Here is an 18995-nt window from a genome sequence, read left to right as displayed (position 1 = left end):
GGCCCTGCCGACATTTTGTGAAAGGACAGGGCCCTTCAGTTCCATGGTTTACTGGGTGGTGGACTCTGGGAAAATGGCCACCGGGGGTGACGCATACGCAGATTGAGATCTCGGCACCAAGATCTCGGGAGATGAGGTCTCAGCACTGAAATCTCGCACGCGCAAACTCACCCGCGGCGTGGGTTCACGAGCCGCAGCATGTCAATTATCTGCAGCAGAGACATTAATCTCCACTGCATAGTCCCATAGCCATTCATTAGATGTGGTAAATTTGCATGGTTTTCTGAACATAAGCGGGTTGATTAAAATGCAGCGTTTTGGATGCAGTGAAAATACGCTGTGTCCAAAATGCTGGCAGAAATTGTTATAAACATGCCAAATGTCACTAAATTATTGGAAAACTCTACATTGCCCCAAAACATTGCCATTTTTCAGTGTTTTACAATTGTGTTGATGAATCGGGGCATTAGTATTTCTAGCATAGGTGATAAAGAACTGCAAAATAGGTAACTATTAGCCTTTCAGACACGATAGAGGAAGGAAGTAATGCTATTGATTACTGTGATAGTCTATTGACTTATAATTTTATACTTAAGCTGAAAGGTGAACCAACTCATTATTTGTATTTGGGGAAATATTGGCTTGTAAGTTGTGAATGTACAGGCAAGAAAGCTTTAAATCTTCCGTCACTCTTCGCTAACCTAAAGCATGACATGACATTAACATCTGTATGAAACTACCTGCCTGGAACTGACTGATATGGACTAATCTCCATGTCATTTATAGGGAAACAATTCATTTTCTGTAACATCAGCTTCTGCATGAATGGTTTCAGCAGGCATCCAAGTCTACAATAGTCCCAAAAGGCTTCTCACTGCTCCTAATGATTTCTTTTACAAAGTGCTTATGTATTCAGGATTGTTTTATTTTTCTTTTTTTCTCCATGCTTGGTTCATGGTTCATGCTTTAGCTAAGATTAAATTATATTACGGAGTTAACACAATTCATCACCAGCCAGAAATCAAAACTCAACTGGGCTCCTGAATGTGCAGTAAGGCTCTGTTCATGTCAATGTTATGGTTTCTGTTGTCAAAATGATTATACCATAATGGGTCTGTCAAGTTTCTGTCGTGTTTCTGACAGCATTAATGTAAAGAGGGCCCAAGGGCTAATGTACAACTGTCACAGAGCTATACAGCTGACTTACACTGCTACACAGGCTGTTCAGGACTATGTGAGTGCGGAGATACTCTCCCCTGGAAGAGAGGATAGAGGACCTCTGTATATAAAGAGTCTGATAGAACAAACCATTTTTTTTAATACAACAGAAAGAAGGTCCATGTTCCGTCATATGAAATTAAAGGCATGCAGAGGTACAGAAGATGATTCATGCGCTTTTAGTTAACAACAGCTTCAGTAAATTTCTTGGAATATGTCACTGGAGTATGGAGAAGATCAAAACAGTTGCTTTAGTAGTGCTTTTTAAATCCGACAATTGTATATACAGATATAGTGTCCAATGTTTTGACCTTTTCGGTCCTTATCCTTGATGAAGGCTCCTGCCAAAACGCGCGTCGGGGTGGGCGTGTAGTCATTCAGGGATCCGACTGTCCTCTTTGGCTACACTGACTAAGGTGTTTATGGATAATTACAGCATAATTTGTACATTATTGTACCTTTACCTAAGTAATACAGACATTTATCTAAGCCATATAGGATGTTGCAATAATAGAATATTAGTAGCATTTTTGCTTTTACATAGATGTTGTGGTTACATTAACATAGGTTATTATTAGTGTGTGATCCCTATAAGTGCGCCTAATTTTTGCATGTGTGCATATTTTATTCCTTCCCTTCTTTTCCGGTATCTGTTCTTTTTTTTAATAAAGTTTTCTGTGTTACATTAATATTTGGAATGTTGGATCTTTTCTTTTTTCCTTTTTTTTTGTTTTGGATGTAAAGGACACCTGCAGTAGGAGAATGATGAAGCTGTAAGTTGGAGAGCAGATCTAGTCACCCAGTTAGGTTTTTCATAGTTATCATTATCATTAGTGATGAGCGAGTGTACTCGTTGCTCAGGTTTTCCCGAGCACGCTCGCGTGGTCTCCAAGTGTTTGCAACTGCTCGGAGATTTAGTTTATGTTGATGCAGCTGCATGATTTACAACTGCTAGCCAGCCTGAGTAAATGTGGGGGTTTTCTGGTTGCTAGGAAATCCCCTCATGTATTCAAGCTGTCTATCAGCTGTAAATCATGCAGCTGAGGCAACGAAAACTAAATCTCCGAGCACTAACAAATACTCGGAGACCTCCCAAACGAGCCCCGGAAAACCCAAGCAATGAGTACACTTGCTCATCACTAATTATCATTACAAGCTAATATCTCCATAATGGAGATGGGAAGAAAATTTTTTTAAACTATGCCTCTGATTCATCAAGACTGGTGGGAATGCTAATATTGATGATAGGGCATGATGGAGTCGAACGTTCTTGATTCATTAAAGTGTCATGTCCCTTGCCACAAAACTTACTACAGTCAGAGACTAGAGTAAGCTTTCTGGCATAGAGTACGACACAGCACATTAAAAATTAGATGAGCTGTGGTATCACAATCCTGTTATACCCCATCCTTTACTCTAGTTTTGGCAGAACATCCTTAAACTGGTGGGAAAAGGACACAATTTGCTTATATATTGTACAACGTTAGGTTGCGTAAAAAATGTGGGGCTTTTCAAAGTGATTCTAGTTCATTGGCGGGATAAATCGGGGCCCATGTTTTATTTAGCTCTGTAGCCACTATTCCATGATGTGGCTGGTTTAACATGTAAAAATTGGTAAAAGATCCTCTTTAAGTAGGGGATGGCACCACGTCAGCTGAGCATGTATTTATACATTGAAGCAAGGAGGAATAGATGTGAACTGACAGCATTCTAAAGTACATGGCAAGCGTAAGTATAAGAAAACATATGTAGTATATCTGGAATACCATTGTACGTACATAGCAAATGCATAAACAGGAAAACAAACTCACCGATGAATGATATTTTTGCTCTGCAGGTAATCGAGTGCCATGGCTATTTCACAAACAAAGAGCCTAACAGAGGCCTCAGAGAAACGGACATTTTGCTGAAGATGGAATCTAAGGTCACCACCAAGGAGAAGATCCACAACCATGAACATATCCTCTTCATCTTGAAATGAATACCTAAAATATAAAATAACTCTTTGAAAGGCTTCGCTAGTAAATAAATGTACATTAGAGTGAAAAAGGTTAAGGCAGGGGTGGAAAAGTGCTGTAAAATAAGAATGAAATGGAAGTTATTTTTATTTTTAACAATTAAAATGAAAAAATGAATGAATAAGAGAGAAATATAAATCTAACCAATAATTGACATGGTCACTTTTTGAGCAGCATCATATCTTTAGGTACACTTGTACATTGTTCTTGAAGGAACTCGGCAGGGACGCTTTTCCAAACATATTGGAAAACTAACAACAGATCTTCTATGGATATGGGCTTGCACAAATGCTTCTATCACTTCATATAATCTCAGACAAACTCAATGATGTTGAGAGCAGGGCTCTGTGGAAGCCATCTCATCATTTCCAAGACTTCTTGTTCTACTTTACACTGAAGATAGATCTTACTGACACTAGCTGTATGTCTGAGGTCATCGTCCTGCTGCCGAATAAGTTTGAAGCTAATCAGATGCCTCTCTGATGGTATTGCGTGATGGATAAGTATCTACTTGTATTTCTCAGCATTGAGGACACCAAATCCCCAGCTCGATTCGCTGAAATGCAGTCTCAAACTTGCAAGGAACCTCAGTCATGCTTCACAGTTGCCCGTAGATGCTCATTATTGTTCAGCTTTCTGGCAACCAAACTTAACACGGATATATTTCACATTTTGACTCATCTGTTCAGAATACATGTTGACATTTTTCTGTACCTCAGTTCCTATGTTTTCAAGCATAGTTGAGTTGCTTGGCTTCATTTCCATATGAAAGCCGTTTGGTCACAATTCTTTCATGAACACCAATTCTAGCCAAACTTCTCCAAATAGTAGATGGGTCATACCAGATGTTGCCAGTTCTGAGCAATGGACATATTCTAGTTTTGAAGGGAAGTAAGTATAATATGTCTTTTATCTGTTGCACTAAGTTTTCTGTGCCAACAACTGCATCTACAGTCCTCAACATTGCCCAATTTTTGTTGCTTTACTCAATAAAGCTTGAACAACACATCTTGAAACCCCAGTCTGCTTTGCAATTTTTGCTTCTGGGAGACCTTGCTGATGCAATACAACTACCTTGTGTCTTGTTGGTGGGTTCAGCCTCGCCATGGTGTATAAACAATCACAACCTCATTTGTGTGGCAAAGTTTGGCTATTGCTCAATCAAGTTTAAGATGTTTCTGTTTCAGATAATGGCTGTTTTAATCTACATTTAAAAACCTTAATTGTTATCACCTGTTTGGCATAAAAAAGTAAATAATCCCCATTTTGCCCATTAAGAATTAATAAATAAAAAATACACATATTTGGTATCACTGTGTTCATAAAAAATCCGATCTATCAAAATAGAAAATTAATTAATCTGATTAGTAAACAATATCTGTGGGATCATATTATATATTGAGTGTTGTGTGGACTCATATGATATTTAGGGAGTGTCAACAAACTTAATTCTGTTCAATATAAAGTGATGCATTTAATATTAAAATAAAATAATTATAATCAATATGTTAATATTAACATTGAGCCAAAATAATTTAAGCCTATTAGTTTTTCCATCCAGCTTTACAGCATTAAAGACAGTCAACCCCTTATCAACCTACTGTAGAATGTACAATTACGTCATATTCCTGCTCCCTGACTTTGATATGGGCTCAGGAACTGAGATCACATATCTGCCAACAGATGATGGCTGTGATAGTCAACCATCATCTCCCTCTAATAGTTGTACATGGAGCGGAGCTCTGCCGGCGGCTGTTAGCCTTTTAAACTGGCAATCTTTGCCAGCGGCATTCACAGTTCGCTGGCAAGGCGTGCATCATTTTATGCGCACATTGGCACCATGTTAACGAGGTTGCAGGGTGCAATTGGTTGCTATTACAGCCGGAGTTCTGTGGATACATATGTGCTGTTGTTACCTCCGTAAAACATGATCTATCAAAATATAAAATGAATTAACTCAAACAATAAACCACATAAGGAAAAAGAATATCAGGGAATAGAAGAACACCAGAGGCAGATAGTCAGAAGATCAGTGATGTCACCGAGTAGAGTGGAATTGTGTGTGAAAAGCGGTTGTAGGTGATTTAAATTAACACATACAATTACACACTATATTACATACACAAACTTATTGAAAAAAAATCTTCATGGGAGGGCTTCTTTAAAATTGTCAAATACATGCAGGTAAAAACAGCTTTAGTTCATTCTAGTTTCATAAAATTACATTGGTTTTGTACTGCTTTCCTTTCAACACCTTTTAAATAACTATAGAAATAACTTTTCACCTTGCGCATCCCAATGGGAAACGTTTTTACACTTCATTATTTTTCATTTTCACCTGAAGCCGCAAAGAAATTTACCATTATGAATAAACTTTGGTAAATGTTTTGTACAATTCATAAATGCAGGAATAGAACAACATATTTTATAAATAGGGTCAAAAGGTAATTGAAAATTGCATGACTAAAGGATGAGTCTGACACTACAGACTATTACAGTAATCACAGGCACGGTATATGTAATAAAGATGAACACATTACTCAATGTGCAAGTAAAAGTGTCTTTGGAGGAGAACTTGTTGCATGCTGTAATAGAGCACAACAGTCAAGACAGGGCTGGACTGGCCATCGGGCAGTTCTGGCAAATGCCAGAAGGGCCGGCGGCAGTAGTGGGCCGCTTGAGTGTGCCGCTGTCGGCACACTCCCCCTGCTCTCGGCACACTCCCCCGCTGTTGGCACAGTCCCCCCGCTGTCAGCACACTCCCCCCGCTGTTGGCACACTTCCCCCACTGTTGGCACACTCCCCCCGCTCTCGGCACACTCCCCCCGCTGTCGGCACACTCCCCCCACTGTCAGCACACTCCCCCCGCTCTCGGCACACTCCCACCGCTGTTGGCACACTCACCCTGCTGTCGGCACACTCCCCCCGCTCTCGGCACACTCCCCCCGCTGATGGCACACTCCCCCCGCTGTCGGCACACTCCCCCCACTCTCGGCACACTCCCCCCGCTGTCGGCACACTCCCCGGCGCCCCGCATTCAACTATACCGGCGTCTATGACGCCGGTACAGTTGAATGCAATGATGGAGGAGAGAGCGGCTGCTGTTGTTTCCTCTCCCATCATTCCCCAATCTGCCTTTGACACTGCGGGTGGGCGATGACGTCATATCATTGCGCACCTGTGGAGTGTCGGGCGGGCAGACTGCAGCTGCTGAGACCGGTGCCTGGAGCAGCGCGGGGCAAGAGGAAAGGTGAGTAGAGTGTTTTTTTTCTCTTATATATACATCAATGAGTGATAACTGGATTATGGGGCTATGGGGGGCTGCATTACATCCTATGGGGGCTGGCTGCAATACATTCTAAGGGGGCTGTGCTGCATTACATTCTATGGGGGCTGGCTGCAATACATTCTATGGGCTGTGCTGTATTACATTCTATGGGGCTGTACTGTATTACATTCTATGGAGGTTGGCTACATTACATTCTATAGGGGCTGTGCTGCATTACATTCTATGGGGGCTGTGCTGCATTACATTCTATGGGGACTGTGCTGCATTACATTCTATGGGGGCTGTGCTGCATTACATTCTATGGGGACTGTGCTGCATTACATTCTATGGGGGCTGGCTGCATTACATTCTATGGGGCTGTGCTGTATTACATTCTATGGGGGCTGGCTGCATTACATTCTATGGGGGCTGTGCTGTATTACATTCTATGGGGGCTGTGCTGTATTACATTTTATGGGGGCTGTGCTGCATTACATTCTATGGGGACTGTGCTGCATTACATTCTATGGGGGCTGTGCTGCATTACATTCTATGGGGACTGTGCTGCATTACATTCTATGGGGGCTGGCTGCATTACATTCTATGGGGCTGTGCTGTATTACATTCTATGGGGGCTGGCTGCATTACATTCTATGGGGGCTGTGCTGCATTACATTCTATGGGGCTGGCTGCATTACATTCTATGGGGCTGGCTGTATTGCATTCTATGGGGGCTGTGCTGTATTACATTTTATGGGGGCTGTGCTGTATTACATTCTATGGGGGCAGTGCTGTATTACATTCTATGGGGGCTGTGCTGGATTACATTCTATGGGGGCTGGCTGCATTACATTCTATGGGGGCTGTGCTGTATTACATTCTATGGGGGCTGTGCTGCATTACATTCTATGGGGGCTGTGCTGCATTACATTCTATGGGGGCTGTGCTGCATTACATTCTACGGGGGCTGTGCTGCATTACATTCTATGGGGGCTGGCTGTATTACATTCTATGGGGGCTGTGCTGTATTACATTCTATGGGGGCTGTGCTGTATTACATTCTATGGGGGCAGTGCTGTATTACATTCTATTGGGGATGTGCTGTATTACATTCTATGGGGGCTGTGCTGTATTACATTCTATGGGAGATGTGCTGTATTACATTCTATGGGGGCTGTGCTGTATTACATTCTATGGGGACTGAGCTGTAATGCTGGATACAGCTGTAATTATGTTATATAGTTGTGTTACACTCCCCTCACTTCTTGTAACCTACAAGTGTACACAGATATTATACAGTCACCATGTGACAAGTGGGCCTGTGTAACTTCAAATGCCAGGGCTGAATTTTAGTCCCAGTCCGGCCCTGAGTCAAGATGTTGTGCTACCACACTTATCACCTAGGGCAGACATTCTTCTAGGTATGTGTGGTGTCAGTCTCTTCAAGTGTTTCCCACTGTGGCAGCATGTTGAGAGATGGTACCAGAACCCCAAGCTTAAGATATCTTCAAGGAAGATTTCAGTCCATTGTATAAAAACAAAGTGAACTTTACTAAGGATCTTAGTAAAGCTTATAGTAACATAGTAACATAGTTATTTAGGTTGAAGGAAGACTTTAAGTCAATCTAGCTCAACCCATGGCCTAACCTAACAAGCCCTCAGGCTAGGTTCACACTAGCGTTGCGCCGCCCTGCGTCGGCGACGCAACGCGCGACGCATGTAAAAACGCGCGCAAACGCGCGCAAAAACGCGCGCGTTTTGCGACGCGTGCGTCGTTTTTGACGAAAATCGGACGCACAGAAAATGCTACAATGTAGCGTTTTCTTGCGTCCGACGCTAGCGTCGGAAACGACGCACGTGGCGAAAAACGCCACCAAAACAACGCACGCGTCCCCTATGTTAAACATAGGGGCGCGTCGCCGCTGCGTCGCCGCTGCGTCGCCGGCGCAACAGCGACGCACATTGGCGGAACGCCAATGTGAACGTAGCCTCACATGTTGATCCAGAGGAAGGCAAAAAAAAACCATGTGGCAAACAGTAGACTTCCCTTTAGGGAAAAAAATTCCTTCCTGAACCCACATCGGCAATCAGACTAGTTCCCTGGATCAATGCCCTATCAAGGAATCTAGTGTATATATCCTGTAACATTATACTTTTCAAGAAAGGCATCCAGTCCGCTCTTAAATTTAAGTAATGAATCACTCATTACAACATCATATGGCAGAGAGTTCCAAAGTCTCACTGCTCTTACAGTAAAGAATCCGCGTCTGTTATTATGCTTAAACATTGTTTCCTCCAGACGTAGAGGATGCCCCCTTGTCCCTGTTTCAGTGAGTATGAGTAAAAAGTTTATTAGAAAGGTGTTTGTACTGTCCCCTCATATATTTATACATTAAAATAAGATCACCCCTTAGTCTTCGTTTTTCCAAACTAAATAGCCCCAAGTGTAATAACCTATCTTGGTATTGCAGACCCCCCAGTCCTCTAATAACCTTGGTTGCTCTTCTCTGCACCCGCTCCAGTTCAGCTATGTCTTTCTTATACACCGGAGACCAGAACTGTGCACAGTATTCTAAGTGTGGTCGAACTAGTGACTTGTATAGAGGTAAAATTATGTTCTCCTTATGAGCATCTATGCCTCTTTTAATGCATCCCATTACTTTTTTGCCTTTGTAGCAGCTACCTGACACTGACCACTAAATCTAAGTTTGTCATCCACCCATACACCCAGGTCTTTTTCATTGACGGTTTTGCCCAGAGTTTTAGAATTACCGTAAGCACATAATTATACATCTTACTTGCTCTACCCAAGTGCATGACCTTACATTTATCACCATTAAAACTCATTTGTCATTTATCAGCCCAAGCTTTTAGTTTACATAAATCATCCTGTAATATAAAATTGTCCTCCTCTGTATTGATTACCCTGCAGAGTTTAGTGTCATCTGCAAATATTGAAATATTACTCTGTATGCCCCCTACAAGGTCATTAATATGTTAAAAAGAAGAGGGCCCAATACTGACCCCTGTGGTACCCCACTGCTAACCGCGACCCAGTCCGAGTGTGTTCCATTAATAACTACCCTTTGTTTCCTATCCCTGAGCCAGTTCTTAACCCACTTGCACACATTTTCCCCTATTCCCATTGTTCTCATTTTATGCATCAACCTTTTGTGTGGCACCGTATCAAAAGCTTTTGAAAAGTCCATATACACTACGTCCACTGGGTTCCCTTGGTCCAGTCCGGAACTTACCTCTTCATAGAAATTTATCAGATTAGTCTGACAGGAACAGTCCCTAGTAAACCCATGTTGATACTGGGTCATGAGGTTATTCTTCTTCAGATACTCCAGTAGAGCATCTCTTGGAAAACCTTCCAGGATTTTACTCAAAGTAGAGGTTAAGCTTACTGGCCTATAATTTCCAAGTTCAGTTTTTGTCCTCTTTTTGAATATTGGCACCACATTTGCTATACGCCAGTCCTGTGGTACAGACCCTGTTATTATGGAATCTTTAAAGATTAAATATAAGGATCTATCAGTGACTGTACTTAATTCCTGCAGTGCTCGGGGGTGTATCGGAGATTTGTTAATTTTAGTGATTTTTAGACGCCGCCGTATGTCCTGCTGGGTTAAGCAGGTGACATTTAATGAATTTTTTTTTTCTTTACATTTGCTACATTTGGTAGCAGAAATACAAGTCATCACTCACATTTGCAATTAGTAGGATTGGTGGTTATAAGTGACAGCATAAAGCTTGCATCGCATTTTTCAGTTACACAGCATATATTATTTGGAAGCTCCATTTTACATTGATTTTTCACACTGTCGCAATGCCATGTCGTGGCGAGCTTAAAGGGAACCTGTCACCCCGAAAATCGCGGGTGAGGTAATCCCACCGGCATCAGGGGCTTATCTGCAGCATTCTGTAATGCTGCAGATAAGCCCCCGATGTTACCTGAAAAAGGAGAAAAAGACGTTAGATTATACTCACCCAGGGGCGGTCCCGCTGCTGGTCAGGTCGGATGGGCGTCTCCGGTCCGCTGCGGCGCCTCCTATCTTCTTTCCATGACGTCCTCTTCTGATCTTCAGCCACGGCTCCGGCGCAGGCGTACTTTGCTCTGCCCTCTTGAGGGCAGAGGATAGTACTGTAGTGCGCAGGCGCCGGAAAGGTCGGAGGCCCGCCGCCTGCGCACTGCAGTACTTTGTCTGCCCTCAACAGGGCAGAGCAAAGTACGCCTGCGCCGGAGCCGTGGCTGAAGATCAGAAGAGGACGTCATGGAAAGAAGATAGGAGGCGCCGCAGCGGACCGGAGACGCCCATCCGACCTGACCAGCAGCGGGACCGCCCCTGGGTGAGTATAATCTAACGTCTTTTTCTCCTTTTTCAGGTAACATCGGGGGCTTATCTGCAGCATTACAGAATGCTGCAGATAAGCCCCTGATGCCGGTGGGATTACCTCACCCGCGATTTTCGGGGTGACAGGTTCCCTTTAATCTTCTACAGTTACTTTCTCATAGTTTGCTACCTTCAGAAATCCTCCTTGATCACGCACCCAGTGTGCAGCTTCTCCCCAGATCTTTCAGTTTCCAATTTGTTGAGAAGCAGAGGATGTAGTAGGGAGATATGAAAGGCACTATGAAATTTTAGAATAGACGGTAGTTTTAGACGAAAAGTGATAGGATTCATTTTCTAAAAACTGTTAAATGGGGCAATGAAATTAGGAGCCAACTTTCTGCTGCGCTTGATGTCAGGATGTTGTTTTTGGAAGCCCCACTAATGGATCTAATTATGCAGATTCCAACATATAGATGCATTGCAAGCTTGGAGATGGGTTTAGAGCTCACTGAGCATATTGGGGCCAGTGAAATGGAGGGTGGAGATGGGGTAGATTAGGACCCTGAGGTAGATAGGAAGGTAGCAGTTAAAAAAGGGCAGAATGAAAACTGTCAGGGAGGCTGATCTTGCACAATCTAATAAATATGCAGTTTTTGCTGATATTAGCGATTCAAGATCAGGACTGGGATCATTACAGTAGGATGTTGCTCCTAGCAACCTGGAAATTTACTACTGAATGTAGGATAAAAACAGGAGCGCAGCAAATGTCAGACATATGTTTTTGGTAGGGGACTGTATAATTAGGCGGAAAGACATAGTCATCTTCTACTGAGACCGTGAATTCCAAACAATGTGTTTTCTACCAATTGCTTGGGTTTAGTATATTGCGGTTCAGATGACAGATTTCTGGGTGGGGCTACGGGAAACCCAGTGGTCATCGTACATATTGGTACCAATGACTAAGTCAGAGAAATATGGAAGGTCCTATAAAACAATTAAAAGGAACTAGGAGAAAAGCTGAAATCAAGGACCACCAAGTTAGTGTTTTCAGAAATACTGCCTGTGCCATGAACATCACTAAAAAGACAGCAATTGCTTAGGGAGATAAATAAGTGCCATAGAAACTGGTGCAGGAAGAATAGGTTTTGTACATAGAGAACTGGGCCAATTTTTCTGTTGACTACAGGCTTTACAGTAGGGATGGTGTGCACCCCAATTGGAAGGTGCAGATGGATGGAAGAGCTTCTAACCTAAAATCAGGGGTGGGCTGTGAGAGTAGATAATTGTGAAAAAAAGAGGATATATAGAGCAAACAAAAAGAGAGATGGTATTGGCTAAGGAGAATTTATAGGGGGCTAAGACTAGCAAGGAAGTAGGGAAGTGATTACGAGTTATAAATGTGCAGATAATATTACATGTCTACTGTCAAATGCAAGAAGTCTTTCAAACAAAATGCATGATTTGGAGACCTTTATGTCAGCCATAGATTATGATGTGGTGGGCATTACAGAAACAAGGCTTGATGAGAGCCATGACTGGGTGACAAATGTAGAGGGTTAAACCACATTCAGAACGGACAGAAAAGATAAAAAAGAGGGCAGGTCCTCTTTAACTTATAGCACTCTGGATGCTAAGGCTGGCTTTATATGCCAGTTTTCTTTTTGTACATGAAAAAAAAATATTTTTTTCAAGTGTGCTAGACCCTTTTTAGCCTATGGATCAGATTTTACAATTCATGTTGCATTATATATATATATATATATATATATATATATATATATATATATATATATATATATATATATATACAGTGGGGCAAAAAAGTATTTAGTCAGTCAGCAATAGTGAAAGTTCCACCACTTAAAAAGATGAGAGGCGTCTGTAATTTACATCATAAGTAGACCTCAACTATGGGAGACAAACTGAGAAAAAAAATCCAGAAAATCACATTGTCTGTTTTTTTATAATTTTTTTTGCATTTTATGGTGGAAAATAAGTATTTGGTCAGAAACAAAATTTCATCTCAATACTTTGTAATATATCCTTTGTTGGCAATGACAGAGGTCAAACGTTTTCTGTAAGTCTTCACAAGGTTGCCACACACTGTTGTTGGTATGTTGGCCCATTCCTCCATGCAGATCTCCTCTAGAGCAGTGATGTTTTTGGCTTTTCGCTTGGCAACACAGACTTTCAACTCCCTCCAAAGGTTTTCTATAGGGTTGAGATCTGGAGACTGGCTAGGCCACTCCAGGACCTTGAAATGCTTCTTACGAAGCCACTCCTTCGTTGCCCTGGCGGTGTGCTTTGGATCATTGTCATGTTGAAAGACCCAGCCACGTTTCATCTTCAATGCCCTTGCTGATGGAAGGAGGTTTGCACTCAAAATCTCACGATACATGGCCCCATTCATTCTTTCATGTACCCGGATCAGTCGTCCTGGCCCCTTTGCAGAGAAACAGCCCCAAAGCATGATGTTTCCACCACCATGCTTTACAGTAGGTATGGTGTTTGATGGATGCAACTCAGTATTCTTTTTCCTCCAAACACGACAAGTTGTGTTTCTACCAAACAGTTCCAGCTTGGTTTCATCAGACCATAGGACATTCTCCCAAAACTCCTCTGGATCATCCAAATTCTCTCTAGCAAACTTCAGACGGGCCCGGACATGTACTGGCTTAAGCAGTGGGACACGTCTGGCACTGCAGGATCTGAGTCCATGGTGGCGTAGTGTGTTACTTATGGTAGGCCTTGTTACATTGGTCCCAGCTCTCTGCAGTTCATTCACTAGGTCCCCCCGCGTGGTTCTGGGATTTTTGCTCACCGTTCTTGTAATCATTCTGACCCCACGGGGTGGGATTTTGCGTGGAGCCCCAGATCGAGGGAGATTATCAGTGGTCTTGTATGTCTTCCATTTTCTAATTATTGCTCCCACTGTTGATTTCTTCACTCCAAGCTGGTTGGCTATTGCAGATTCAGTCTTCCCAGCCTGGTGCAGGGCTACAATTTTGTTTCTGGTGTCCTTTGACAGCTCTTTGGTCTTCACCATAGTGGAGTTTGGAGTCAGACTGTTTGAGGGTGTGCACAGGTGTCTTTTTATACTGATAACAAGTTTAAACAGGTGCCATTACTACAGGTAATGAGTGGAGGAAAGAGGAGACTCTTAAAGAAGAAGTTACAGGTCTGTGAGAGCCAGAAATCTTGATTGTTTGTTTCTGACCAAATACTTATTTTCCACCATAAAATGCAAAAAAAATGATAAAAAAACAGACAATGTGATTTTCTGTTTTTTTTTTTCTCAATTTGTCTCCCATAGTTGAGGTCTACCTATGATGTAAATTACAGACGCCTCTCATCTTTTTAAGTGGTGGAACTTGCACTATTGCTGACTGACTAAATACTTTTTTGCCCCACTGTATATATATATTTGATTCTTCTTTAGTAATATACAGACAACACACAGATGAGATTTTTTTTCACTGGGTCATTGACTTGCAAGAAAAAAAGGACACGTATTCATCAAAATAGGTCGACGTTTTAGCAGTAAAAATAACAGATGCATGCGTTCCAAAATAGTTATGAAAGTTATGTGGCAAAAACACATTTTACAACAACTTCCTACAGTTGATGGGTTAGATAAAAACAGTCAGCATTTGGACTTGGATGATATAGAGGCAGATGAGGTGGAGGGCATGATCAAAACAACTGGTTGTTGTCACGCTCACGCCCTGACTGGTGGGCGTGAGCTCGGGGGGTTTGTGGCCCCACTGTGCCACAAACCAGTCTACCCTGGAAGGGGCATGACCATGACAGCTGCCTGGGTTTTCGCTGGAGCCTCTGATGGTGAGGTCAGGCTTGTGCAGCAGGCAGCTGCCAGGTGCTACTCCAGGGTGGTGTCTGGCTGTGGCTACTGATCCCACTTGGAGAATAGGAACACTAGGACAGGTGCGGGCATCAGGCAGGACTGGCAGAAGAGCACGGCTGCAACTCAGACGAGTAGGCTGGCATGGCAGAGACACTGGGCTGGCAGAGACACGGCAGAGAACACAGGGCTGGCAGGCACAGCAGAGATCACAAGGCTGGCAGGCACGACAGAAAACACAGGGCTGGCAGGCACGACAAAGAACACAGGGTAGGTTGGTGTGGTATATGAAGGGACAGGTAGGAACCTGTTCACACAGGAGGTGCAAGTATGGATATGTAGTATGAATGAACAGGTAGGAACCTGTTCACACAGGAGGTGCAGGAAAGGAAACAAGCCAGAAGGAAAGGAGAATGAAGGAACAGGTTGGGACCTGTTCAAACAGGAAGAGAACCGCAAGGCTGCAGATAGGAGCGGTAGAGCAACAAGAGATAGCGCAGCAATAAAAGCTAAGCAGAGCAGAACCACAAGGAATATGGAGAGGAGCTGCAGCAAGAGATTTCTGCAGCGGCAAAGCAGAGCAGAACCACAAGGAATGCGGAGAGGAGCTGCAGCAAGAGATTACTGCAGCCGCAGAAGCTAAGCAGAGCAGAGCCACCAGGAATGTGGAGAGGATCTGCAGCAAGAGGTTTCTGCAGCAACAGGAGCAGAGCAGAGTAGAACGGAGTAGAACTGCAGGAGTGCGGAGCAGAGGTGAAGCCACAAAGGTACAGAGCAGGCAGAGCCGCAAGACTGCAGAGTGTAAGCAGACTGAGACCACAAGGAAAGACACAGCAGGGAAGGAAGCCACAAAAAAGGAGACAGAGGTAGGACAAAGTAAAGACAATGCAATAGAACAAGATACAAGGACAAAGACACAGGAACCAGGATATTCTGCCTCCTGGAGGGCAAACAACAAGATCAAGGCAAGAACACAGCGAAAGACCACTAGAGAGGGAGGAACACAGAGCAAGGCCTGGCAAACTCAGAAACAAAACACAAACTGAGCTAACACATTGCACAGGCCCAGTCCACTGGGTGGAGCTGCACTAAATACTGGAGGCCTCTTGGTAATTGGTCAGGAACAGATTAGACAGGTGCACCTGATTCTATAAGAACCAGACAGTTCAGGCGCCGGCCCCCTATGCATATAGCCAGGAAGCATGCAGAGAGCAGAGGAACAGAATATGGAGCTGGCAAGATACAGAAACCACATCATGGCCTGGAGCAGTGGGTAAGATAGTGTGAGAGAAGAGAGGCCATGCCGTGATGCCAGCAGAGTTGTTACAGTTGTATTGGTGAAGGTAGAAGTTTTGGCACTAGCAGGTGTCATAGAAGGCACACTGGCAGTGGTAGCCAAAGTGTTAAGAGTTATGGCAAGTCTAGAGATATGAATCAGGAGCGAGCAAGGCGCTCGGACATTTCCCACACTAACACAACTGTTAACTCAGTCAGGGAAGATGTTGATTGTGGTGAGCAAGAACTGGTATCAAGATCGGGGTGACATAGGTGATAAAGAGCAGGGCCGACATTTGGAGAAAAGAACTTTCAGAGGCATATCTGCTTCTTCTGTGGTCAGTGCTGGAGCAAGTAATGCCACTACTGCAGTGGGTGAAGAAATCTCAACAGTGCTTTAGGTGTGGGAATTCTCTTCCACTTTAGCAGGCAATTAATCTTTGCAGAGTGCAGGCTATACAGTACAAAAATAAGCCAAGGATGTCCTAGCACAAATCAGCTAGGAACTACAGCCTTCCATCAGCAGATGAAGCAGCATGACCTGCTCTTATGGGGAAAGAAAAGCTCAAGCTGTCCTCCTTTTCCTTCTCCCCGTGATTGTCTTTCTGCTAGCCAGGCTGAATCCTAAAAGGAAATCTGTCAGCAGGTTTTTGCTATGTTATCTGGAGACATCATGAGGTAAGGGTTAAACACAGACTTCAGAAATGCCTCTCTTAGCAAGCTTCTGGTTTTGTTTAATTGTAATGGTTGTTTTAGGGCCAGGAGCTTGTCATTGCTAGGACACCGCAGGGTGTACATGCTAGTCCAACACGCCCCCTCCTGTGATAGCTATCTCACTGTCGATGGACATTGTATATACAGAGCCTGGTGTGGGTGGGGTTAGCTTCCTCAGCTTCGTTGTATTGTTAAATCTAAAAACTTTGAGTCATAATGGCTGTACCCAAATAGCGAAGTGATGCATCTCAGCTTCTCTTTGCCTACATCAGGTTGCTCTCAGAAGTGGTAGCAAAAACCTGCTGACAGATTCTTTTTAAGTAGTACCTGGTTGATATCATCATGATCATCTTATTGTCATACTCTGGCTTCTACAATTCTGTCTCAGTTTATATGTACCAAGTCATTTGGTTCTATGCCAACTCATCTCTGTTCAAATTGCTGGTAGTGCAGTTTTACTTACGTGCCACTTAGTGGACCCCATTGCCTTTTGGGAAATGATGGCATGCAATTGCTAGAAAATGGCATGCCTTGCTAGAAGATACCCAACCGTCAGTATTTCTCCAAAAAAGTGGTGGCCACTCTTTACTCTAATATGCAGAAAATCATGAGCTGTCCTCTGGACTAGTCATCGACCTCAAAAGTACACTGGCCAACAATTATCAGAAAAAACACTATATACAATATATTTTATGTGTCACAGGTTCAATGTTGTTAGTGGCAGCTATACACTGCAGCAATTATGAAATGTATTGAAAGGGAATCTGTCAGCTCCTGGACGCTTTTAAGCTGTTTTTATGGGCATACAGGCAATAGAATGGTTAAACTAGTCTTACATGTATGAATCATAGCTTCAGTTTAGGTGTTGAGAAATGCTTTTTAATCTTATATGTTAATGATTTCTTCCAGGCTCCGGGGTGTGCCGTGCCTGGAAGAAATCCCGGCCTCCTCTCATCATTACAATACCACCCCCCTCCCATGTACTTCACACTGCCCTGTAACATGCAGTTGTGGCGCCATAATACCCAATTATGCGCCATGCATTCGTGTGGTTACAGGTACCTTATCCGCCCTTCTATGGGCAGTGTCTTCATCCTGCTTCAGCACCAATCTGAAGAGTCACCCTTTGTGTCCAAAATTGGTTATGACCACCTGGAATTGCAGAGTATTCATGGAGGTTAGCTTCAGGGGTGCCACAAAAATGCCAAAGGAATTTTCAGCCTTTTGGCCTGAGAAAAATACATAAATTCTCTGATACTGTGGAATCAATAAGCGCTTGTCCTGTCAACACAGAGGAACTGTAGGAAATGGACATAGGCACGAGTAATTTATCTTTAGTTGAGTAAAAAGTTAATCTTATGGTGATACCTTCGTCTTCGCCAAGGTTCTGACGTTTTCTCCTCATAGACTTCAGTTTGGAACAATTAGTGCGATAATTATGCCGTTCTCCTAAATACAGAATCTGCCAGTAAGGCTATGGGACTTCTCAGCTGGAGATAGTCTGATCCAACCGATCTCCATGGGTTTCTATTCAGCCATTTTGGGAGAAGATGTTAACATTCAAAGATGCGACACACTGAATGAAGCGTTTTTTCCTTAGACTCTTTTTTTAAAACTCAAGTCCACTCAGGTGGCAAGAATAATTAAAGGGAACTTGTGACCCCCCAGGGTGTTTTTAAATAAAAGAGCCACCTTCAGGAGCACTAAGGCTGCATTCTGTGAAGGTGGCTCTTATGTTTCTGATCCCTAGTAACACTGAAATATTGACTTTTATAAATTGCGCCCCATACCTGTATTGAGTCCCAGAGGTGTGGTGTCTCGCCCTGGTTCAGCCGCCTCCCAGCCATCTATCATACCCCTCTTGTGTCTATGCGCCACCTCCTGTGTTGTTGTTACATGCCCGGCATCTATTCTGTGCCAACAGTTCTCGGGCATGCGCAGTGCGCGCTGCCCAGGAACTGACATCAGGCTATCACGCCTGCGTGTTGTGGAGGCCCCAGATCCCGCCACGCAGTGTGATATGATGTATTCACATTGCGGGGCAGGGAATCTGGCACCTGCACCGTGGAGCGGGTCACTTGCTCCATTGAAGATAGTGCCACGAGTCTCACGAGACTTTGGCACTATCTTCAATGGAGCAAGGTGACCTGCTGGGTGGAAACTGGAGTCAACGTCTGTGACCGAACTGTAAGAAACTGCCTAAAGGAAATGGGATTTACATACAGAAAAGCTAAACAAAAGCCATCATTAACACCTAAACAGAAAAAAACAAGGTTACAATGGGCTAAGGAAAAGCAATCGTGGAC

General features: G+C 43.4%; 1 protein-coding gene across 1 annotated transcript in view; it reads right to left on the bottom strand.

Annotated features, from left to right (window-relative positions):
* Positions 1-18995, bottom strand: part of STK32A (serine/threonine kinase 32A) — a 363613-nt gene that overhangs the window by 156449 nt on the left and 188169 nt on the right. Inside the window, exon 5 of the mRNA XM_069764076.1 lies at positions 3030-3203. Within this exon, the coding sequence (XP_069620177.1) occupies positions 3030-3203 (174 nt within the window). The remainder of the gene's footprint in view (positions 1-3029; positions 3204-18995) is intronic.

The sequence above is a fragment of the Ranitomeya imitator genome, chromosome 4, assembly GCF_032444005.1.
Source record: "Ranitomeya imitator isolate aRanImi1 chromosome 4, aRanImi1.pri, whole genome shotgun sequence".
NCBI lineage: Eukaryota > Metazoa > Chordata > Amphibia > Anura > Dendrobatidae > Ranitomeya > Ranitomeya imitator.
This window is presented reverse-complemented; position numbering and strand designations above follow the sequence as displayed.